Below are 24,872 nucleotides of genomic sequence, written 5' to 3' on the forward strand. Positions count from 1 at the left end.
GGCTCATGAATATTCTCCTAAAAAAGGAGGCCAAAGATGGGCGTATCTGCACCAATTTGGCCCTGATCACTTAAAACTCTCTCTTCCTGACACATTTGTTTTCTCATTTTCTCAGAGCGAGGGAAGGAGGGAGATAACAGTCATAGATGCACACACAATCATCCTCATGATGAGTGTGCATTTGCACACACAGAATAGCAAAGCATACGATCTAAGAGCATGGCCTGCAAAAACAATGAAATGGAGTTTATTATGAATCAATCACTGAATAGATTTCATCCTTAATAAGTCAACAAGTGCCTGATGAATAAAAGCATGTATTTTCAAAATTAACACCTAGCTTATCAAACTCCACCACACTTGCAGTATTATGCTAAACCTCACATCATTCTTAATATATACTCTATAAATAAATGACTCATGAATACATTTGAATAAAACAATACAATTCTAAGCATTCAATAAGAGTATCAATCTATTGATTTAGAGTTTTGTTAAAATGATCAGCATCTGGAATTTGAGCGCAAAATCAAAAACAATGGTTGTTGGACTGTTTTCTTTTCCTCTACTACTATTCCATATAAGTGGTAGGCCTTTAGGAACTAATATACAATAATATTCACTTACAATAAAGACCAAAATAAGAGCGACGCCTTGCATAATGTCTTCAGTTCTGGAATGAACGTCTAACACCTACTTCTAGTCTGAGAAGTAAATCTCATTAAGCCAACTGCCTGCAAAAGCAAATACAGTTTGGGGTTTTCACGCCCTTCTTTGCCTCCTTAGGTGTCCTCTTTGTGCAACTTGCAAAGTAACAGACTCCGGCAATTGGCCTCAGCAGCGTCCAGTCTGGTAACCAAGAGATGGAAGGTTGAGAAGTTTGAACAGATCACTCCATCATTTTGACTTCTTTTTCAGAAAATAATGGGTGTAGTATTGTCAGAGGGACCCAACTGTATCTGACGTTCTCAGTACAAAACATTAAGGGAGAAAAAAATGGACAGGGATCTAGAAGACCTCTGGTGAGAGAAACATTGTTAAAGACACCAAAGTACACTTGAATCTCTACTTTAAAGCATTATCTTTTTCAAGTCTTCCCACATCCTACCCCACCCCTGGTTCCCAGGAAGAGCAATTTATAAGACAAAACAATACAGTGTCTAGAGATAAATTTACAAACTGACATAAAAGAGTTGTCCCAGAGGCTACATTACCTCTTCAAGTTTATTACAGTATCTTTAGTTCTTATTGCATATATTGTTACATGCTTTTTCCAAGTCAGGATTATATGCAAAGTATGCTCAATTTAGCAGAAGGTAAGTCTATTGCTTCTCTCTTGAAAAATCAGCAGCATGCAGTGCAATATTTGGTGTGCCGAGTTATTTTCTCAAAAAGTGAAAAACTACCTAGGTTTAACTAAGGAGGGAACATGATCTTATATTGGCATGTGTGCGAAGTTTAATTTTGGTTTTATGCAGACTTTGCATAGTTCATGATTAGTTTCTATTGAAAAACTAGATGTGTTCTCAGTGACCTTGAAGAAGATCAGGTGACAGTGGCAAACAAAAAAATCTGAAGAAGAGGCATAACTTTTAAAGTAGAAAGGTCAGCAAGAACTGCCTGAAACAAAAACAAACAAAGAATTATTAATGTCACTTTTCTGATCAGCAAAGTGCAGCCTATACAATAAGGTACAGCAGAAACACCATTACAATGTAATTCTGGCATCAGCACACACTCTAAGTTCTTCAGGTTTGCCCTAACCCTCTGTAATAGAGCTGCAACTTTCCTCCCCTTTTCTGAGTATATTAATGTTAGAACATGTTCAAAATGCTCCCAAGGACTGTAGCCTTGAGCCTTCTTCAAATATACAAGGTAGTATGAGTTTGTAAGAGGTCTAACATTTCAACTTGCTTCTATAAATAAACGTGTGCTGTGAGTCCTTGTGCTGCTGCGGGAGTATGGAGGAGCTGACTTCAGGAAACCATTCTGAGGTGGAGCTGATGTTTATTCAGTTGCAAGATGCATAAACATCCTCTTCCCTTTAAACAAAGAATGTAGGCAGCTATTTTAAGGATAAAATTTAGGTTTCTTTGAGAGAGAACTGAGTAATACAGTAAGCCACTACTTAATTTAACCACATTTCAGGTCTAACTTTTATTATTAAAAAGAAAGCAGCTTTAAATAATTAACTCACAATTTAAAAAAAAACAGAAAAACTCATGTGTCTTTACTGCATCATCCAAATGCATGACCTCCCACTTTCTTGACCAGTTTTTCCTTGTTGTATGAGCACAACACATGGATGGGAACACCAATAAAAAGGAAAACCTAAGACCCAATGGTTTTCTGTTAAAACTACTAGGCATACTGTTTCCCATAATGGTTGTAATGGTTTTTTATAATAGCCTTGTTTACGACTCCCTCACAAGAACATTACTTTCAAATCATTAAGGAGCTTTGAATACTTAATATTCTTAGTGTAACTCGTAGGTTTCAGCCAAGTTAAAAACCAGGCTACAAGTGAAGTGTGCCCTGTGCGTCTGGGCTGAAGTGCCCAGGCTGGCAGAGTCTCAGGAGCTATTTCCATCCACGGGAGTGAAACTTATCCTTACTTCAGCTGCAGCCAGTGATGTCACCTCCATCAGGTTGACCGCACGGAAGGCAAACACCGCAGCTGCCAGGACTGGAAAAGAAAGCACGCTGGTTTAACTGCTGACCTACACGCATCGGGCAGACAAAGTCACTGCCGAGCCCCCACACCCTGTGTGAGCTGAGGGCTCATGCTCCACCTGGCCACACGCCTGCGTGGGGAGTGCCAGTCTAGCCACAGCGGAGATTCTGTCCTCTGGAGAACAGCGCCTGGCGGGTGGATGAACCGGATCTCACAGTGTCGGGGGAAAGGGCGATTCAGTGGCCTTAAAAAAGCCATTTGAGAAACTTCCTTTCATACTTGCAAGTTAAACTGCAACAGTTTTTAAATGGCATGAAGCTCTAATGCCCATCTTATAAATTACAGTTTATTTTGATGCAGGTGTTTCTTACTCGGGCAGTAGGGAAAATTACAGGGAGACTGAATGTATAAACACAGCACATCATGTTTTCTACGTATGGAGGTAGCACCCTGATAAAAACATGGCAATGACACCTTTTCTTAAAAATATCCGTGTAATAAGGTCATGTTTCTCTTTTTATCCTTGGCATTGAGCTTCCTTGAGGTGTCACAAATGGATGGGTGTGCAGGGAGGGCTGCTGTCAGTCCGACCTGGTGCTTGTTTTCATGTTGGCTATAGGGACTAGTTGAAACTTTGGAAAAAACCAGTAGAGGTTAACATCATACTTTGAGTAGAAGACAACATTTGGATTCCATTAAACACGTGCACTTGAACAAGACGCAATGCTAACACGCGAGGGAGCACGCCAGCACGAACGGTGGAAGGACCCACACAAGAGGCCGGCAGCCCCGATGAGGAGCCAGTCCTCCCTGGGGACGACTGGGCTTCTCTCTCAGCCCTTTCCTTTCATCACCAGTGGTGGTAATACACTGAGTGAGGACTGAGTGGTAGGAAATGAAATTTGCTATAGGACCTAGAACAGAGTCCCAGTATGCTGCAAAGCTAATGCAAATACGAGTATATGCACACACACATATTTTTACTATGGGAATAATGATCATAGCAGTTAATCCTTACACCAACTCTGTGAGTTAAATACTACTACTAGCGCCATTTTACTAACGTGGAAACTGAGGCACAGTGAGTTTGGGTGGCGTGTGTGAAGTCACACAGGCTGAAAACAGTAGTCCAAATGCACCTGGCTCTGCACCGAGCATCCAACCCCTATGTAATGACACTGCTGAGATCGAAGGTGAGCGGTCATGGCTTATTCCTGACACGGAGATCTGTGCCTTCCTAAGAACGGTCTCCTCGGCTGCCCCTCACAGTGGTTTGCTAGACTTGGCATGCAGGCAACGCTCTGGTGGCCCGGGCTCTCACAGGGGTCTGCTGTGCCTGAGGAGTAGAAGGCAGCATCCAGGCCCCCTGATGCCCCCAGCAGAGGCACAGTGCAGCCAGCGACTGGGACGCACAGGCGTTTTTCTGGGGGACAACAGATTTTAGAGAGCTTGGCAAAAAAACACTACAATTACAAAAATTCTGGGGGGAAAATAGTAGTGGTAAAACAAAAGTTTAAAGTTAATCAGCTGGGGTTATTTAATATGTAACAAGGCACACAAGAGATCTGGGATGAAGAATTTACCCTTTGATTGAAAAAGTGGAAACAAGTACTTGGAAGTCACTGAGCTACTTTGGTTGCAAGAATACCAACGAAATCCATTTACATGGACCAGTAGCTTCTTTACAGCTTTCTAATACTCAGAACCGTACTTGACAATGGAGACATTTTAGAGGCTAAGGAGTGTGAGTGCTCCTTCCTTTCTCATGTATCGTTTAACAGAGTAGGTGAAAGCCCGACAGGATGGTCACATTTTCTGCTGTGGCAGGAAAGTTTTACAAGGTGGGAAATTGCTTTTCCAAATGCAGATAAGAAGAGGAAAAGAGCAGCTCACTAACTGACCTCAGCATCCAAAGGCTCGTGTGCTCACAGCCTTTTATTCATCCCACTGTCACGTCACAGGAGCTCCTTTCCAAGGGCTGCGTGCAGCTTCGCCCAGCCCTCCCAACAGAACGGGCTGGTGTGCCAGGGAGCAGAGGTCCCCACTTCCACAGATTTTCTTTCTTTTTTCTTTTTAATTTATTTATTTATCTTTAGAAGGGAAGGGAAGGAGAGAAATAGCACTGTATGGTTGCTTTTGGAGCATCCCCTGCTGGGAACTGGCCCCTGCTGGGAACTGGCCTGCAACCCAGGCATGTGCTCTGATGGGGAATCGAACCGCGATTTTCTGGTTCGCAGGCCTGCGCTCAATCCACTGAGCTACACCAGCCAGGGCCACAGATTTTCAACTGAGATCATGTTTCACATGAAATGTAGAAATACTAATATTTACTTTGGTCTTTTAAACTACTCTTATTACTTTTATTTTAAACAGCTCTATCATGAACATTAAAGCATCTTTGCTTTAAACCAGGGGGTGTTGAACTCATTTTCACTGGGGGCCACATCAGCCTTGTGGTTCTCTTCGAAGGGCCGAAATAATTTTAGGACTGTGTAAATATAACTACTCCTTAACTGTTAAGGAGTTGAAATTACATTCGGCCTTTTGAAGGCAACCATGAGGCTGATGCAGCCCCCGGGGTGAAAATAAATTTGACACCTCTACTTTAAACTGTTCTTCAAAAGGCTCTAATTCATAATTAAACCAGTAATATTTACTAAAATATTTCTAAGGACTATACATAAAAACTCAATTGAGTAAGAAAAGTGAACCCAAAATATTCAGACCAAAAAATAACAGGATATTTTAAATAATCAAACCCCTGTGGCTCTTTATTTGAATTTATTTGAGTTGCATTTCTAGATGTTCTCAAATTCTTCCCTGCTGATTTTTAAAAATCATACAGGGAAAGCAGATGGATACCACAGTGTGGACTGAATTTCTACCTAATCATTGGTAACTTTTTTACTAAGGTATAGAGTTCATAGCATTGTGCCTGCTTAGAGCAAATGCAGTATTCAATGTTTATGTATTCTGTTTTAATTCAGTTTGCTGAGGGCTGAAAAGTCACAGAATGAAAGAATTTAAAGTAGAAGAGGTCTTCAAAGTGTTCTAATAACTCAACATTTCTTTCACAGTAGAAAACCTCTTAACCCTCCAGGTGACAGTGAAAAGCCCCTTCTACTTTGGAAAAGCCCTAATTATCGGAAGGTACCTTCCTATACTGAACCCCTTCAACATGCTCTAATACCTTTTTGGAACGAGACAAAAAGCCATACATAATTCTTTCAAAACTTAGGGCACACCCTGAGGAGAGGTATTCAGTGGAACAGCTAAAATCCAGCTGCTTGGGAAACGGCAGCAGAAAGCAAATCTATTTAGCTGGGAAGATGGAGGACTTCGGGGAAGGGAGGGGTTTGTGAGAGTAGAAAGTAACGTGAGGCCGACGCTGGTCTCCGAGGAGTGTGTTTCAGCAAGTCCTACTGCCCAGAAGGGAAACGGAGACCTGCTGAGGCAGGAGCTACTCTGCACCAGAGTGAGCATTGCCGGCCAGAAACAGGCCCAAGAAGTTAAACCTGATGGCTCCTAAGGTTCCTCCTATCTGTAGCTTATGCACATCACTGCCATTCAGCAAAAGCGACAAGGGCAGATCACTCTTTCCTAACTCATTTGGAGGGACATTAAAAACAACTGAGATGGAAGACAGCGTGTGACATTGCTGATTACACCAGGGGTGACACTTATCTGCACGGCATTTTACTGTAATTCCAACTTTCCTTTTCAAAATGCCACCCAATTACTCCAGACTCCTTGGCATTCAATAATGTGTTAACATGGTACCTAGAGAATCTTCTACAAGAAAAAACATCTTCTTCATTTCAGCATTACTTCTACAATATCTCAGAAAGGTGTCTTTATAATGATACCAACATACGGTAGGGAAACAAAGGCCCACATAGGTTAAAAAATTTATTCAATATCACACAACTGGAGAAGGTTGGACCCAGCACTCTGCCAAGTTTTCTGCTTTCCATCCATTGTTGTGAAAACCACATGATGTTTATTTTAATTTTTCAGATAATCCCAATGATAAAAATAATCAAGTCTACTTTGTACTAGAGAAGCAAAATCATAATCAAGAAGAAATCTGTGCCCTATGTGTTATCATGCAGCTGCTCTGTGTGACAGCTCTTATAAGAACTGCTTAATTATTAAATAAGAGGTGAATCTGTGGCTTCCAGAAAAAAAACAGGAACTATTTTTGGCTTAAGAGAACACCTAAAAGAGGAAACGCAGCCACCAGGGCAGGAGGCAGACCAGTGGCAGAAAGGCCAAGGTGTTGAATTCAGGATAAAGCGAAGTGCAGGAGATCCCAGCTGTCCGTTATGCAGGGAGCTCGGCGTCAGATCGGATTTTGGGTGCTAGCCCAGAAGGGCACAGAACAAACACAAAGGCAGTCAGAGGAGTCCAGGGTGGAACTACACATACCCAGGTGCTGTGGCACAGACCTCTCAGGCGCTGAGAGACACTGAGCCCTGGCTGGACTAATGGTGGGGGAGGGGGAGAAAGGGCCCTTCCCGGGAGTGGAAGAGAAAGAGTCGGCATAGACTGTAGAGCAGTTACACAGAAGTACAGTATCCATATCACAGCATCTCAGTACGTGTCTTCTAAGGCAGATAAACGTACTGAATGTTCACGAATCAGCAATGATAGGTAACTGCAGACTTAAACTCCACTCAGAGATGGTGACTGTTAGGAAGGAAAAGGGCTTTACTACAGGAACTACACGTGTTTTACAAAGAAGCACTTACTCTTACCAGCAAGAAGTTCCAGAGAGTTGTACCCTAGGATTCTGTCCCACAGCAGCAGGAGCTGATCTGTAGCTAAGTATCCAGAGAAAGCTCGAACCATCCACTTAAATGATATGCGAAGTCTGTAAGCAAAGTGAAAAAAGAAAATATATTTTACTAGTGTTTTTTTTCTTTCAAAAGGCAATTATCTCACAAAAGGCTGGGACCAATTCTACTGTTAAGTGAGTCTTAGGAATGACCTGGCCACTTACAACTCTCTTAAGAGCTGCAGAAGGACAACGATGAGAAGCCATGAGTGCTTGAATTAGTGGTCTCGAAGTACCGGAGGGATCATTAGGCCCGCTTGGCCCCCCTTCATGCCACAGTTCAGCCATTAGCAAACTCGCTTCTGCCTTCTATTTTCAGGGTGTGCGCTAATGAGCTACCATTGAGGTGATCTTCTCGCCTTAACAGTTTCAGGCAAGCCACCATCATTTGAATGTTTTCTGATATACTCGAAAGAGTGCTCGATTGTGGCATATTTTTCCTCGTCAATAAATTATATTCCTACATTTCGGTTAAATGGCCACATAGGATAAGTACAAGTTTTTGAAGACCCCCTCCCAAAATACTTCTAAAGTTATAAGAGAACTTAGAAATAATTTCTAATTTCAAATACTTTTAAAGAGGAGGTTATCAAAACTCTGAAAGATGGACTAGAAAATGCAATTAAATTCCATTGGCCCCCGCCCCAAAACCCTAAGACCTATGAGATCCCACCATTTAGAAGGAGGTTACGTTACAGTAACAATTTATCTCTGGAATCAGGAAATCAATTCCTTGGCTTTGATGCCTTAAGAGATAAACTAGTTCTTCACATTTCTGGATTATCCTTTAGTGTGCAAACATCACTTTTCTGCCCAACAGGTGCTAACCAAACTCTTTGTTGGGATTGTTATAATACTATGTAGGTAAATACCTGTACTATTTTCTTAAAGCAAGAGAAAGGGACCCAGATATTGCGTTTTCTGGTGTCATATTAATTTCCTTAAGACTGAAGAAGATCCTGACGTTCTAGAAATTCCTCAATATGAGAGAGGTAACTATTGTTCTAAAAAACAAAGTAATATTGATAAATGAAGTATTTTGTTGGTTTTAAATTATTTTTAGGATGCCCCCAAAAATTTAGGTCACTGGATATTTAAAATTTTTAAGTTCATCTGATTTTTAAATCTAAATTATTAACTTCAAGTAGTTCCACTTTACTGGCTCTCTCATGGCACCTTGTTAGAACCTCAGTACCAAACATTGTGCTCTCCCCACGCATGGCGCAGAGTCAGCTTCTTAGAAACACAGTTTAGTGAGCTGTGATTTACAGGTGGTAGGATTTACCCTTATGAATGCACAGTTCTATGAGTTTTGTTAAGAACCAATGGAAACTTTGGAGCTGAAAAATATAATAACTACAAAGACTCCTTACTGGATGGACCCAACAGCAAAATGAAAGTGACTAATGAAAGAGCCGGTGAATTTGAATATCCACCAGTAGAAGGAGTTCAGTCTGACCCAGAGTGTACAGTACTAACAGAACAGGGAACAGAGATCCAGGAACCTGTGGGATAAGGCTAAAAGTTAACATTCGTGTCACTAGAATGCCAGAAGAAAAGGAAAATAAATGTGGTGGGGGGAAAAAAGGTACTTAAAGAATACCTAGGTTGACAACTTCCTAAATTTGGCAAAAGACATAAATAAGCCTACAGATTCAAGAAGCTCAGCAAACCTCAAACAAGATAAAGCCAAAGAAATCCATGCTCTCATACAACCTACTCAAACTTCTGAGAACTAAAGACAATGACTGTGATAGCAGCCAGAGAAAGCGAGAATTGATACTATTTTTTCCTAAATGTTTGGTAGAATTTGAACAGTTAAGTCATCCATGACTGGAATTTATTTGAAGGTAGAATGTGATTAATTAAAGATACATACTATAAACCTTAGGGCACCAGTAGAGACCGAATGTTTGCACCCCCCACACAACAATTTGTCTGTTGGAACACTTCTCCAAATGTCACGTTATTAGAAGAGAGGGTGATCTCTGGGAGGGAATCAAGATTAGATAAAGGCATGAGAGTAAGGTCCTCATGAGCAGGACTAATATACTCACAAGAGTCAGGAGAAAGCTTGTCTCCTCTCTGCCCTCCACAGCATGAGGATGCACGGAGAAGGCGGCAGGCTGCACCCTACGGTGGGGTCTTCCCCGGAATGTCTGGGCTACCATCCTACTGACCTTGGGCTTCCAGTCTCCAAACCATCAGAAGTAAATTTCTGTTGTTTATAAGCCATGCAGTTTACAGTAATTTGTTACAGCAGACTGAACTAAGAAAGATACCTATGAAAAGAATGTTTTTTATCCTCAAAAAACTGAAAATGAGGCCCTGGCTGGTGTAGCTCAATGGATTGAGCACGGGCCTGCGAACCAGAGGATCGTGGTTCAATTCCCAGTCAGGGCACATGCCTGGGTTGCAGGTCAGTTCCCTGCAGGCCAACTCCCAGCAGGGGACGGATGAAAGGCAACCATACATTGATGTTTCTCTTCCTCTCTCCTTCCTCTCTAAGATAAATAAATAAATAAAATCTTTTAAAAAAAATTAAAAAAAAAAACTGAAAATGAAACTGCCTTTCTATCCAGTGATCCTATTGTTGGGACTATACCCTAAGAACCCTGAAACACCAATTCAAAAGAATCTATGTACCCCAATGTTCATAGCAGCATTATTTACAATAGCCAAGTGCTAGAAACAGCCTAAGTGCCCATCAGTAACTGAATGAATCAAAAAACTGTGGTACATTTACACAGTGGAATTCTATTCAGCAGAAAGAAAGAAGGAGCTCCTACCCTTGGTGACAGTGTGGATAGATCTGGAAAGCATTATGCTAAGTGCAATAAGCCAGGAGGTGAGGGACAAATACCATATGATCTCACCTATTAGCGGACACTAATCAACAAAACAAACAAATGAGCAAAATATAACCAGAGACATGGAAATAAAGAACAAGCTGACAATTCTTTTCAGAGGGAAGAGGGGGACAGGGATAGTGGAAGAAAGAAGGGGAAGGGGCAAGCAAAGGAACACAAATAGAGGACTCAGGGCCATGGACAATGAGGGGGATAGACTGTGAGGATGGGAGATGGAGTAGGGTGAGCAATGGGGAAAAGGCAGGACAACTGTAACTGAACAACAATAAAAAACAAATTAGTATACAATTAGAAAATAATTTTTAAAAATGTATAAAAAGTAATTCAGTAGTTAAGATAAATGGAATAAAAATAATTTAAAAGTAGGCAGAAAAAGCCCTGGCTGGTGTAGCTCAGTGGATTGAGCATGGGCCTGCGAGCCAGACGATTGCGGGTTGATTCCCAGTCAGGGCACATGCCTGGGTTGCAAGCCAGTTCCCAGAGGGGGACACATGAGAGGCAACCATACATTGATATTTCTCTCTCTCTCTCCTTCCCTTCCCCTCTAAAAATAAAAATGAATAAAATCTAAAAAAAAAAAAAGAATGAAGAACTTTAAAAAAAAGTAGGCAGAAAAAAAAATAGAGAACACATAAAACAAATAAAACATGCCTAGCAAGATAGTAGATAATATCAATATTCCTTAAATCTAATGATGTCAATTAGATTAAGTGCAAATGGAATAAACACACCAATTAAACAAACTGCCACATTCAAAGACCCAACCATAGTTTGACAAGAAAGTCACATGAAAAATAAAGATGACAAAAATGTATTAACAGGACAGAAAAGACTACATGACACAAACTGTAATGAAAACATGGCTGGAATAGCTCTATTTGACGCAGTAGATTTGTTACCAGGAATACAGACACTACACACTGATAACGGTATCAATTCTCCTAAAAACAGACCTTGGAAGATGGGAAGTAAAAATTCATATACCAATAAAGAAACAGACAATTGCACAGTCATAATTGGTGACTCCAACATTTCTTAGTCAACAGAAAAAGCAGACAGAAAGCTAACAAGTGTGTAGATGGCTTAACTATTACGAACAAACTTGATTTCACTGCCATTTATAAGATGTTCTGCCCAACATTAACACGATATAAATTCTTTTCAAGTGAACATACAACAGTTGCCAAGATAGATCATTTTCTGGATCATATAACAAATCTCACCTAATCTAGAAGAACTGAAATCTCATACAGCATGGTGTCTAACTGTAACGGAATTAAAATATAAATCGATGACAAGAAGGCAAAAGATTTTATAAATATTTGGAAATGAAGCAATATGCTCTGTATGGCCCAGGGTCAAAGAGAAAGTCACAAGAGAAGTCAAGAACTACTTTGAATTAAATGACAATCAGAACACAACGGTCAACAGGTACTGGGCAGAGGGAAAGCAGTGCTTTCCGTGAGAAAAGAACAGTCTCACACCACGGCCCACCTGCCACCCAGAGCAAGCACGGCAAAGGAGATAACACGTCCAAGCGCTCATGCTATGAAATTTAAACCAGGAAAACAATAGAGGAAATCATCAAAGCTGAAAACTGGCTCTTTCAAAAAAGAATAAAATGAATAAACCTCCAGCCAGAATAACAAAGGAAAAGAGACAGAAGAAGATACAGGTATCAATCTCAGGAGTGACAAAGGGGAAGTTACTGCGAGTCTACACATAGTAAAAGGCTAACTGAGAATAGTTAGAAAATATCTCAAATAAATCTGTCTATAAATATGATAATTAGATAAAATGAATAAAGTACCAAGCTTACTTAAGAAGAAACAGATAACTTGAATAGTTCTATATTAAAAAAATAAATTCTGAATTAAAAACCTTCCAACAGTATCAGTTTTAATTTACAAAAGCCTTTAAAAAATTGATTTCTTTCCGCCAAGATGGAGGCATAGGTGGAAACACTGTGCCTTCTCCCACAACCAAGTTTGAATACAACAAAGGTTTGGAGAAACAAAGACACAACCAAAGGACAGAAAATTGAATTATATGGAAGTCCGACTACATCTAACCATTCAACGGGACGGTAAGAGGGGCGGAGCCAGCAGCGAGCAGGGTCGGGCAGGACAGGGCCCCTGACCCAGGCGCGCAGGCAGACGGGAACCAGCTGGGGTGCGGGGCAGACCACGGGCGCATATTCGCCTACAGTGAGACAGACCACGCAGGCCCCAGGGGGCGAGGGCTGACGGGTGGCACACTCGCGTGCAGTGGGACGAAACGTGTGGGTCCAGTGACGGCAGCAACTGCGGCACCGGTGAGGGCCGTGGCGGCAGGCGGCGGACAGGACGCCAGAGTCCCTCTTTGACCCCGCCCCCACATACAGGGTCACAACCCAGCGACTTAGTTGCCCTACAATACCAGTGACAGCCATTGTCCCTCTTTGACCCCGCCCCCACATACAACGTCACAACCCAGCGACTGAGTTGCCCTTTTCTAGTGAACACTTTAGGGCTCTGATCCTGCTATGGAACAGGCACGAACAACCCGAAAGATGGCACAAGAAGAACTCAAAGTCCCAGAGCCAATAACTCTAAGCGACCGAGAAATTGCCAGCCTCTCAGAAGCACAATTCAGGACACTATTTATCAGGATGCTCACAGAACTGGTAGATTATAGTCACAAATTAGAGGAACAAAGTTACAAATTAGAGGAACATATGAAGGCTAAACTAATTGAAATGAAGGGAGATGCACAGGAAACCAATAGTGATGGAAAGGAAACTGGGACTCAAATCAATGGAATGGACCAGAAGGAAGAACAAAACATCCCACCAGAAAGGAATGAAGAAATGAGAATTCAAAAAAATGAGGAGAGGCTTAGGAACCTCCAGGACATCTTTAAACGTTCCAACATCCGGATTATAGGGGTACCAGAAGGGGGAAAGAAACAGCCACGAGTGGAAAACTTATTTGAACAAATAATAAAGGAGAACTTCCCCAGTCTGGCAAAGGAAATAGACTTCCAGGAAATCCAGGAAGCTCAGAGAGTGCCAAAGAAGTTGGACCCAAGAAGGAACACACCAAGGCACATCATAATTACATTAGCCAAGACTAAAATGAAGGAGAGAATCCTAGAAGCAGCAAGGGATAAGGGGACAGTCACCTACAAAGGAGTACCCATCAGACTGTCAGCGGATTTCTCAAAAGAGACCTTACAGGCAAGAAGGGGCTGGAAAGAAGTATTCCAAGTCATGAAATCCAAAGACCTACAGCCAAGATTGCTTTATCCAGCAAAACTTTCATTTAGAATGGAAGGACAGATAAAGTGCTTCTCAGATAAGGTCAAGTTCAAGGAGTTCATCATCACCAAGCCCTTATTATATGAAATGCTAAAGGGACTTATATAAGAAAAAGAAGATGAAAAATATTAACAGTGAAAGGACAGCAAACACACAGTTATTAACAACCACACCTAAAACAAAAGCAAACCAAGAGGACAGCTAGATCAGGAGTGGAACCATAGAAATGAAGAACACATGGAGGGTTAGAAACAGGGGGGTGGGAGGGGGAGAAGGGGGGAGAAGGCACAGAAAATAGCATAGATGGTAGGTAGAAAATAGATAGGGGGAGGGCGAGAATAGTGGGGGAAATATAGAATCCAAAGAACTTGAGACACGTGGTTATAAACTAAGGGGGGGAGAATGGTGGGGGAGGGAGGGTGCGGGTGGAGGGGATTGAAGGGGGGGAATAGAACAATTGTAATGGTATAATCAATAAAATATATTTTAAAAAAAGAAAATAAAATAAAAAAAAATTGATTTCTATCTTGACAATTAAATTTTATACTTTCTCCTGCATTAGAATTTTAATGTTTATCATGTTATTAAAATAAATTTGTTACTTTTAATGATTAAAGTATATAAATTGGCTAGAGAAAATATCAGAATTTCAGTTTCCAGTAATTAACAATCTTCATCCTAGGAAAGTCTGGTTATAGTCAATATAAAATATTCTGCCACATTCTTGTTTTATAATCCTAATGAACAGACTCCTGATTTTCAATGGCTATCAGGGGAAGAGTACCAGCTTAGTATTATGAATGTATGCTATGAGGTACTGTTTTATAAAAGGCAGTTCTAAGATCTAAGATGTCTGAAGTTCATGGTGCTCTATAGAAAAGATTATATACATAAAATATAATATAGAAAGAAAGAGATCCATTACCTATCCATTCAAATGAACAACTCCATGTGGTAAAACTTCTCTTGATTTAAAAAATGAGGAAATTATCTCAATTTAAAGAAAGAAATTGAGGCTTAGATAAATTAAATAACTCGCAAGGATTATACAATTTTGTAGAGATAGAATTTAAATCTGGGTCTGACTGTAAAATCCACCCACTCATCCACCCATCTGCTGTGGATTCAAGCACGGAGAAGACGAACACTGAACTGTCCTACTTCTCCTTAACTCCTTTTGGCCTCAGAGAGTTCATGCTCCTTTCAAGTGCCCTCCTGAATAGCGGAAAATGGCTGCACAGAGTAAAACATTGATAAATCACTTGGAAACTTCAGTTGCCTTAGACATTGTTTTTTAAAAAAGAGAGAAGAGATTCAATAAAATTGAAGTCCAGAGGCGCCCTGCATATTCACTGATAACTCATACTGAGAAATATGAACAAGTATCCAAATTTTTGGAAGAAGAAAAAATCACAGTGCATACCAACTGATAGGTAATACACAGTTTCCTTAACAAGAGAGCAAACTTTACCTTACATTGCTTTCGTACATTGTTCTCTAATCAATTTAGCCTAAACTGACTTAATTTTAGTATTATCATATTTCTCACACAGTATTTGTTTCCATAAACTTTTGCTTCAGTTTTGGACAACACCTTTCATGATAAATAGAAATTAACTCATTTTGGTGACTTTTATACCAGGCACAAAACTCCTAGCAAATAATCCTCCCAAGAATTTCTGGCACAATGCATGCTTACAATTTACTATTTGATAATTGTTTCATTGGAAAAACTACCAGTTTAGTATCTCTGAAAAATTACTGCAACCTTGAAGTGACCTACAATGATGAAAGAGCCTCCTAATATCAATCTATCCTTCAACCAGGAGAGAGATACTCACGGCTGAGCCCCGATCTCTCGGAGGTGGTAAAAGAGCTGGGGGAGGTGAGTCTGAAGGAGGGTTTCGAACAGCAGACACAGTGACACGATACCCTGCGTACAGTGGTGCATCACAAGAGAAGGGCATATTTTAGTATTTAAACGTTAACTCTGGTGATAAACTATTCAAGTGAAAATGAGAAAATGATTACCACCATACATATTTTTTTCAATATATTTTTCTAGCATTTAAGAGTCAAAAACAGGAAATGCACTAATGAACTCCAACATTTTGTTTAGGACACATTTTATCCTTCTTTATGGAAGCCTACTCTTACAGATATGCAACGGAGCCTCCTCTTTAATACAATAGGCTCTCTGCATAGCTTAGTATGTGATATTCAGTGAGTCCAAGGAAAACATCATTTTAAAGAAAAGCTGCTCATTTGTACACTGTGCATTATCACCACTTACGCCCAGCAAAATTAGTTTTTTCTGGATGCATTCCAGTTTCCAGGTATTTCTCTGGTGCTACAGCCACACCCTTTACTTTCTCGCCCCGTATCTCCCTTCCCTGCCAAGTGCCTCACCCTCCGGGAAAAGAATTTCCTGCTACCGCCACCCCACACTTCTTTGAAATCCATCCACAGGGAAAGACTAACTGCCGACTGCTTGAAATCTGCATCAGAAAGTGATCAGATTTTGATTATTTTGTATAACGATATTTATTTTTTTACTGAAATCTACTACTTTAAAAGGGCATTACTTGTAGAGCACAGGAAATAAGCAATTTAAGCAGATGGTTTTTCGAGTGCATTTATTGCTTGACAACTTTGAATAAAGTCTTTCTTGCAGCTCGGCATTCCTCAGGGTTGGTTTTGGTAAAGAAGTTTTAATCCTCTTTTTGAATTTCTTCTAAAGAAGAAGGGCTGTAATGTTTCCAAACAGTTCAGTGTGGCCACACTCCAGAAACAGAGAGGCCGCCTGTAAGCCTTTAGTCCACTGAATAAAGAACGGGCAGAGGCAGGGCTGGCCCAATCACTTAGCTGAAAAGGGGCACCTCAGGGTCAGTGTGGACATAGAGAAGGAGTACCCAGCATTGCTCAGCGTCCAGCTTCAGTTCTCTGCACAGGGAAAACACCACGGGTGTGTACTCAGCAGTCAGCTAAAAACAACTTTTATAACTCCAAAGCATAAAATGGTACAGAATATGAGTGTAAGAAATCTGATGCTAGAAAGGGGGTATTAGAAAAAAGAATTATTAATATATTCCTGATTATTTTAGATTAGACATTAATGTAAGATACAGACTAAATCAAGTTGTCTCAGAAAGAAGGAACCCAAAATAACTGGCGGTACTTCACTTGTTCCTCTGTGACATCCTGGTTTCTGTCACTGGTCAGCTTTCACTAGCAACACTCGAGAGCAAAATGGAGACGGAGGAAGGTGGGCTAGGAAAACGTAGTTTGCAGGGGCCGAGGGGACAAAGGGCAGCTGTTCCGTTTAGTCTCCCCTTTGGGGCAATTTGGTAGCCTGGGCGCGTTCCGATTCAATGTCTCAGTCAACTGAGTTCTCGCAAGTAGACCAAAGCAGGCCCAGAGGTGGAACAAGCATAACTGAAATAAAGTGAACACTGCTTGTACTTTGGCTCACAGTGGGGAAAAAGTTTTGAAAAGGACCAGCCAAAATAAAACAGATAAAAATGTGCAACTCCCAATATGCCTCTCCTTGACTTTCGTATTGAGGCCAAAAACAAAGGAAATATCTAGCATGGTGACCGATAATTAGCCAAACGGGAAATTGAAAAGTAAGCAACAAGCACACATTTGGTTTTCATTAACAGCAAAGAGCAGATGATGACGATCACAACCAGAACAATAAAAACAGCAGCCACTTATTGGACACCTGCTGCGAGCCAGGCCCCACCCAGGCGCTCTGCAGCCTTCTCCACAGCACCACAGAAATGTCTCCTACCTTGCTGCGTACGTAGGCGAGGAGATAGCGTTCAAAGAAGGTAGGCATTTTTGCCAAAGAGAATAAAAGAGAAATTTCTATGTTTTTCTTTCAACATATAGAAGATCATCTAAAAGCAATTGATAAAGGACTTTTCCCTCTAATAATTACCAAAATATTTAAATATCAATTTCTTATTCTCTTTCATTTATTTTATAGAAACATGTTGGTGACACCACAAATTAAAATTAGTTGCTTCATCATTTCATTGAGTAAAAGACTTTTTCTTAAGAGAAATTAAAACAGATTTAGAATCTGGTCTGATCCAATTTTCTGTGAACTTACGGAAGGGTGAGAAGAGATGGAATGGAGTCTGAAGAAAAAGCGCACATACATCTCACGGAATATCTGGTACAGTTTGGAAGGCTCATGGTACAGGAAACACAGCGGTGCAACTGAAAGAATAAAAAATTCATCAATGATACGGCAGAACGACTAAAACTGTAAAACCAAGTTTGTGAAACATGAACAAGTAAGTCCATATTTGATGGTAGTAATATTCATTCACAGACAAGTTAAATGAGAAAAATATTTTTAATCAATTGTTAAAAACCTGAGTGTTATAGTTTGAAAGAAATGCAGTGACTGACATGGAAGCTGTAGAGTAACCAGCGTTCCGGGGCTGATTCATGATCACTCGTCTGCTGGCTCCAAGTGATGGTTCCTGCCAGCGGATCTGGGCCGCTCACCGTATCTTTCCAACATAGGACACCTATAAACTCTGCACCAAACATTCTGCATCATCTACTTCCTCAGAGAAAATTTTCTCCTGGGGCGTATAAACTTCAGACTATTTAAGTGACCAGAAACGTGAATCGGCAGGAGTTGATGAACTTTGTACTCTAAGAATTGTTGGAGGTTCATTAACTGTCCTCCAATCATTCAAGTTTACCTTTAAAACACTGCTTACTTGAAATATTCTTGCAGGTGCAATTATCACAATAGGATAAAAAGGCGAGCATTTTTATTACTACTAGAGATAAAAATTTATGTTCTTAGCCTTTGTAGGTTTCCTGCTCTAAATTCCTCACGTATTTATACAAGAGAACAGAGTGCTCTGTAATTCATGATTTCTCCAGACGACCGGGTGCGCAGCGAGGTCACATGGAAGTGTTCAGTCACGGTAATCAACACTGGCAAGGACAGCACAAGCCAAGTTCCTAGATCCTTTGCATCCTTTCATTTACTTTTTATTTTTTTTAGATTTTATTCATTTATTTTTAGAGAGAGGGGAAGTGAGGGAGAAAGAGAGGGAGAAAAAGGTCAATGTGTGGTTGCCTCTGGAGTCTCCCCCACTGGGGACCTGACTCGTAACCCAGGCATGTGCCCCGAATGAGAATCAGCTGGAGGCCCTTGGCTCCCAGGTCAGCACTCAGCCACTGGGTCACACCAGCCAGGGCTCATTTACTTTTTATAAAAGTAAAGCATCAATGTATTTCTGCTGAGCCTAAAGGTGGAAGGGCAGCAATAGTGGGGACAACAACCTTTAACAAACTCATGTGTAATATATGAGTATTTAAAAATGAAGTAATATTAAAGTGTAGAGCATTCTTTCTGGTAATCTTTCTTAAGCTTCTTGTAGTTCTCATTCAATGACCTATAAGGTACTGTGGGGGAGAAAGAACTTGCCTTTGCCCCACAAAGGTTCGTTTGGGTGGTCTAATAACCAAACAGGCAGGAGACAGACATACAGGAGAAAAATCAAATTAAGTTCTGTATATATGGGAACCCACATACGTGAGAGAGTCAGAGAGCCCACATGCAGGAGAGGCTCAGGGGCAGAAAGGGAAAACAGTACTACGGCCCCTGCGCTACGGAACGGGAGAGCGACCTGAGGCCTCAGGGGAAGAGGGTGCAGGGCAGTGACAGCACAGGTTCAGTAAATACAGCGGTGGCAGATGTAGGTTTATAGTTCTCAGTGAACAAAACACTAAGTTCGTTCTTGTATTGTCATTTATTAATTCTTACGTTATGTATAGTATTAACCTACTTTTGCCCGCCCCTGCAGATGTTTGCCCTGACATACAGATAGGCCATATCATTTCTGATAATAGCTCTTATTATGCACAAGGCCCCCAATTTAAATTCTTCAGGGGAGAGGTAGAAGTCACTCTTGAGCCCACAGGGTCTTGATCGCCTTTAGCTCAAGACAACCCCCATGTTCTGAACCCCTTGAGCACTCAGGGCCCCCTGCCTGCACGTGTGTTTAATGGCCACTCGGGAGGACCAAGCGCTTCAGTGCAATCCAGGCTCTGCACGCCACTCCTCTGGGGAAATCATGGAGTCAGACTCAGTGTGGTTTCTCACTCCACATTCTTTCTGACCTACCAGTTTCTCAAAAGACTTAGGAGAACTAGTTCAGGAGTTCAAGCAACTTCACTTTGTATCTACTAGAACTAAATATTAACACGTGCCCCTCGTTTCTGCTGGACTGGACAATGGTGAAGCACTAAGCCACTTCCCCAGGATGCTTCGGCTCCCATTTGTCAAGCAAGCACCATCTGAGCAATTATGATGACACTTTCTTCCTCCGGACATATAAACAAATACTGAACTCGATGGTCAGAAACGTTCACAACAACTTCAGTGTGTGGGTGATGTGCTGACAGTATGATCTTCATGTTTAATTTTCTAAGTGTAATCAAACAGTGAATATTTCTAAGCCCAACTTACCATACATTGAAAATCCATGAAAGGGGATTACACCTAAAAAAATAAAAGAGCATTTCCTTTCAGTTAGCACGCCCACTGAATTAGCAGGTGAACTTCACGATCAAAATGAAAACAGAAAGTCTCCCTATTTGTGTTTCAACGTTGCTCAGGAAAGTCACAAAGACTCAGCGATGGCAGCTGACACAAAACTGCCTATCGATGCCTTTTGAAAAGCACACCAGAGATTAGCACTATATAGCCAGTTAATTTTCTACTGATAATACTGAAAATAAACTTTGAATATATATTACAAAAACAGAGAGAAACAGAACAAGGCAGTTCAACAGAACTAAGTTAAAGAACTAATTATAATGTTCTCAGAAAGGCAATAGGTTATGTCCTTCCTGAAACAAATTCATCTTGTACATTTTAATCCAACTTGTTTAAATGATAAGTGAGCATGGCAAGATACCTCTTGTAGAGATGTATTTCTCTGTAAACTTACCAAAAGTTATATCACAGAATGTGGTTTAGAGGAAGTATTGGCAGGAGTATGGTACAAATACAGTGTAATCTTGGGCAAAAATTATACACCAGTAAATCACACATCTGCCTCAGAGAAATACTCGAAGCCTAACTTGGCGCGCTAAACATCTGGTCCCATCGCAAGTGAAAACTCAGAGCTTGGACAGCTTTGCTTCCAAACACCAATTCTGTCGTGTGCTCACCGCTGCGCTTCTACCACTGCACCAAGTCAGGTGCGGACGCATCACAGAAAAAGCCCAGGCACTCCCCCTTTTGAAAAATGGTGCAGAACTGCTTTATTCATCTGACACGTTCGGAGGCAGGGACTTGAGAGGTCACCTAGAGTCAGTCATAATACATTACTGCCCAGGCCCCATTTAAATACGCCCAGCAATAGGGGACGCATTAATTCCCAATGCGACCAGTTACTATTTTGAACAGGTTTAATTTGGGAGGAGATATTTCTCACACTGAGTCAAACTCTGGCTCCATTTGAACCTCACTTATTATTCCTGGTTCTTGCCACAAAGGTCACACAGAACAAGTCTAACCTGTCTTTGAAAACTTTCAAAAATATTTAAGGACATTTTTCTCTTCCGCCACCCCCAGTATTTCTTTTTCTCTAGGACTTTATGAGTTTCTTTTTTGTAAAATTGCTTTTCCGTAACAGGGGACTGCATGGGTTTCTGCTGTCATTCCTCAGACAGAGGTCCTGAATTGCTTCCTTACTCTGCTTTCCTCTGGACAGGCAGCAGGTCAGCACGTTCCTTAAAGGGAGGTGACCGAAACGTCTGAGCCCCTTCCCTCCCTACACACCACACAGCTAAGGCAGGGTGCACTTGTGCTTGTCTGTGACCTAAATAAAGGATTATATTCTTATCTCTACTGCATTTGTCCTTTGGTGAACCACTCCAGTAATGTATTCCCCACTCTTCCTGGTTCCACAGTACTGAACAACTCCTAATACACTATCTTTATCTTCCCAAATACACTATCTACAATCCTCTCATAAAGTGTCGTACAAATGCTGAATAAGACTGAGTGAGCAAAGGACTTGTCATTAGAGACCTTCCTCCACACTGACAGTAATTTATTAATCGGCACCTTATTATGGTTTTACTAAAAGCACAGACAGGCTGGACTGGGTTCATCTAGATCCATCACTTAAGAACTTGGCACCTTTGTTGAGTTCCTTAACTTCTCTAAACTTCAGTTTCCTCATCTGTCAATCAGAGATAATGCTAGAACCTACATGACATGATTAGATGAGACTTGGCTGTACCTTAGCCATTAATAAATAAATTACTTAGGCCCTTAATAAAAGTTAATTATTAATATCATTTACAAATCAGGTCATATTTCTATTGTTTCCAGAAGTAATTTTATCAAAAATGAATGTGAGAAAAATCCAATGTCATTCTGAACTATATATACACAGTATGCTAGGTCAACAATCTCTAGAAGTTTATACAGTATCACTGGCTGTCACTTTCAGGATCTACTTTCTCCCCTCATCTTCTAGAGCACTCCACACTCATGCTGTCCATCTTTGGCTGAATCCTGTGTTGCTAATCAATTTTCTTGTTCACTTCTATTTTATTAGCCGCCCCGTTCTCTTCACATGCTTAACAATTACAAACCTACTTTCCTCCTCACCAGGAGGCTGATGCCGTGAACTCCCTCACATGTCTGTTCTTTATCCCAAATGCTCACATGTTACATTGTTCTTTCATTTCCTTTCAGGGAGGGTTTCCGATGAAGATGTCTTCCTTTTTCTCTTCCAGAGAGAACACCTGCATCTGAGTCTTTAATCCTGTTTCCTTGACTTTCACTGTGGCTGGCAAGCTAGAATCAGGTCTGTGGCTTGTTTTTGTGTAGCCTGTGAGCTAAGAATGGCTTTTACATTTTTAAAGAATTATTTTTTAAAAATTCAACAAAGAAGAATGTGTGACAGACTATCTGTGGCCTGCAAAATTTAACATATTTCCCACCTGGCCTTTCTTCAGATAAAACTTACCGTCCTCCGCTTTGGAATCCTGCACCATCAATTCCCGCCCCACCCCTTTACACTCCTTACTCACCAGACATGTCTTGAGCCTCTCTATGTGCTAGATGCTGTCCTAACCACTAGAGCTCACTTTTTATTAGGGACAGAAAGGTCAGGACAAAATAGGTGAATACATGTCAGGCAGCGGTAAGCGCTATGCAGAGAAATATTGGAAGGAAGACTGGGAAGGGGCGGGCCTTACTGAGAGAAGAGCCACTGAAGCTCAGGAGGTGAGTGACCTTGCTGAAGGAGAAAGCTGGGAGCCCGGGCTGCACAGGGTGACTGGCATGGCCTGGGATGAGTCTTCGGAGATGAGCAGGTCTTGAGGCAGATGGCGGTGGCATCTGCTCTTCCCTCCGACCAATGGAGGAGAGAGGCAAGGGTCTCTCATAGCAATGTACCAACATCTTCAGTCTCTCCTATTCCACTTCAACCTTTCAGCCTAGCATATTATAAGTTATTAAAAATACCCTCAACAACGACGTAATTAAAAGTCCACTTCTTCCCTGGGTCCCACTTTCCCATCAAACTAATCTCTCATCTCTCTCCTTCCCATGCAGCCAAGATTAATTTTTTGAAAATTGTCTCAATTACCTTCTTTTACTTCCTCATTCTGTATCTTCAACTCCTTGTAAACTGGTTTCTACCCCTATGACCCCGACTTCTGATTGCGAAATCCGGGATCTCTTCTCTGGGTGTCCTGGCCCCCTGAGCACCTGAAAGTCCCTTCTCAGATGTGAGCCAGCCAGGCTCCCTGCTCTCAGAAACTGCTGCTGCTCACCGACATTGTTGTTGTGCTGTGCTTCTGTATAGTTCTGTCTGCAGCCCACTCCTTAACTGTGGCTACTGTCCCAGACACTCTGTCATATTTGCTTTCTCTCTCCTTCCACCGGCATCTCCTCATTAACCTGTAACTCAAACCAGGAAAGCCGAGTATCCTACGCCTCTGTCCGTACTCCCTGTTTCTGTAGAGGACCCCCCACCTCCCCCATCTCCAGGGAAGAAGGCTGCGCATCACTCCTGCTCTCCAGTCCTGCCTCTGCCCACAGACCTAAGTGCGGCTGGCTCCTTTCTGTCCCTTTAGGCCCTAGAGTAAAGGACACTTAGCTGTTCAGGATGTGGTCACATCCTAACATCAGCAGTTTCGTTCTCTTCCCTACCCCAAAGCACAACTCTAATCCTGTCAAGTTCATTGCCACTCAGGCTTAGGACCAGAGCTGTAGGCAATGCTCTCTTCCACCTCCAGCCCTGTCCCAGCCCCACCCGGTCAAGGTTTTAACAACGCTTCTCCTCAAACGACCTCCCAACAGCTCCCCCATCAGTTCACCAACCAGTACTCTTCTATCAACTGACTTAGCCCGACTGACTGAGATCCCCTTTCTCCTCTGTGCGCCTAGACTCTCCTGCACAACTGGGACTCTACCACTTTCTACCCAAGGACACTTGGGCCAGTTCACTCACCTGTTTAGACCGAGGCAGGAGCTGGACCTGCCCAGGTCTAGACCAAAACCCAGGTACCCAAGACTGAAGTTCTGAGCCCAAGACCCCCTACCAGCTTCCAGGGTCTGCATAGCCCCTTTGGTGGGGCCACCCCCAGAGGAGAGGTGGCCTAAGGGTGGCCCTTTGTGGAAGTGTGGGATGGAGCCATATGTGAGAAGGGGCAGAGAGAGATACCACTAGCGAGGGATTGCTGAGAAGTCTGAGATTTCTGAATTTGAACCTGGCCTTTCAGATTGTTATAAAAGTATACAAAGATGGACAATAGTACATTTACAGTTGTAACACAAATAAATAGTCCAACAATTAAAAAAATAATACAAGGATAAATTGTGTTTCACATACTCACAACTGTAAACCTCTTTCTGCCCACCTTGTATTTGTCAAGACAAGAAAACAGAGTAGACGTTATCCGTTTATTAGTCTCATTTAGAACATTTAAACATCCAGACTTATGGTTGGTGGGCCTCCATTTGTACTCCTGTGCTGTGGGCCCTGCAAAAGTTGGGAAGAGACCTGTCTTCACACGTAAAATGAGGACAATACCAGTGAGGTTGTGAGGATTAAGTATATATGTAATGCACATGGCATAACACTTGATGCAGAATCTGTACTCAACAACTAATGTTTTCTTCTCCTA

General features: G+C 41.6%; 1 protein-coding gene across 6 annotated transcripts in view; it reads right to left on the reverse strand.

Moving 5' to 3' along the window:
- Positions 1-231: 231 nt before the first annotated feature.
- Positions 232-24,872, reverse strand: part of TBC1D19 (TBC1 domain family member 19) — a 113,641-nt gene continuing 89,000 nt past the window's right edge. For 5 of the 6 annotated variants that reach the window (XM_037044742.1, XM_037044728.1, XM_037044745.1 and 2 more), the window contains 6 exons: positions 20,185-20,217; positions 17,797-17,906; positions 15,521-15,612; positions 7,432-7,547; positions 2,616-2,686; positions 232-1,620 (listed from right to left, as the gene is read on the reverse strand). In XM_037044742.1, the coding sequence (XP_036900637.1) occupies positions 1,546-1,620; positions 2,616-2,686; positions 7,432-7,547; positions 15,521-15,612; positions 17,797-17,906; positions 20,185-20,217 (497 nt within the window). In that variant the 3' untranslated portion in view covers positions 232-1,545. The remainder of the gene's footprint in view (positions 1,621-2,615; positions 2,687-7,431; positions 7,548-15,520; positions 15,613-17,796; positions 17,907-20,184; positions 20,218-24,872) is intronic. The other variant, XM_037044735.1, reaches the window with a different exon arrangement.

Source organism: Sturnira hondurensis, unplaced genomic scaffold (genome assembly GCF_014824575.4).
Source record: "Sturnira hondurensis isolate 20B ecotype Veracruz unplaced genomic scaffold, ASM1482457v3 Scaffold0000780, whole genome shotgun sequence".
NCBI lineage: Eukaryota > Metazoa > Chordata > Mammalia > Chiroptera > Phyllostomidae > Sturnira > Sturnira hondurensis.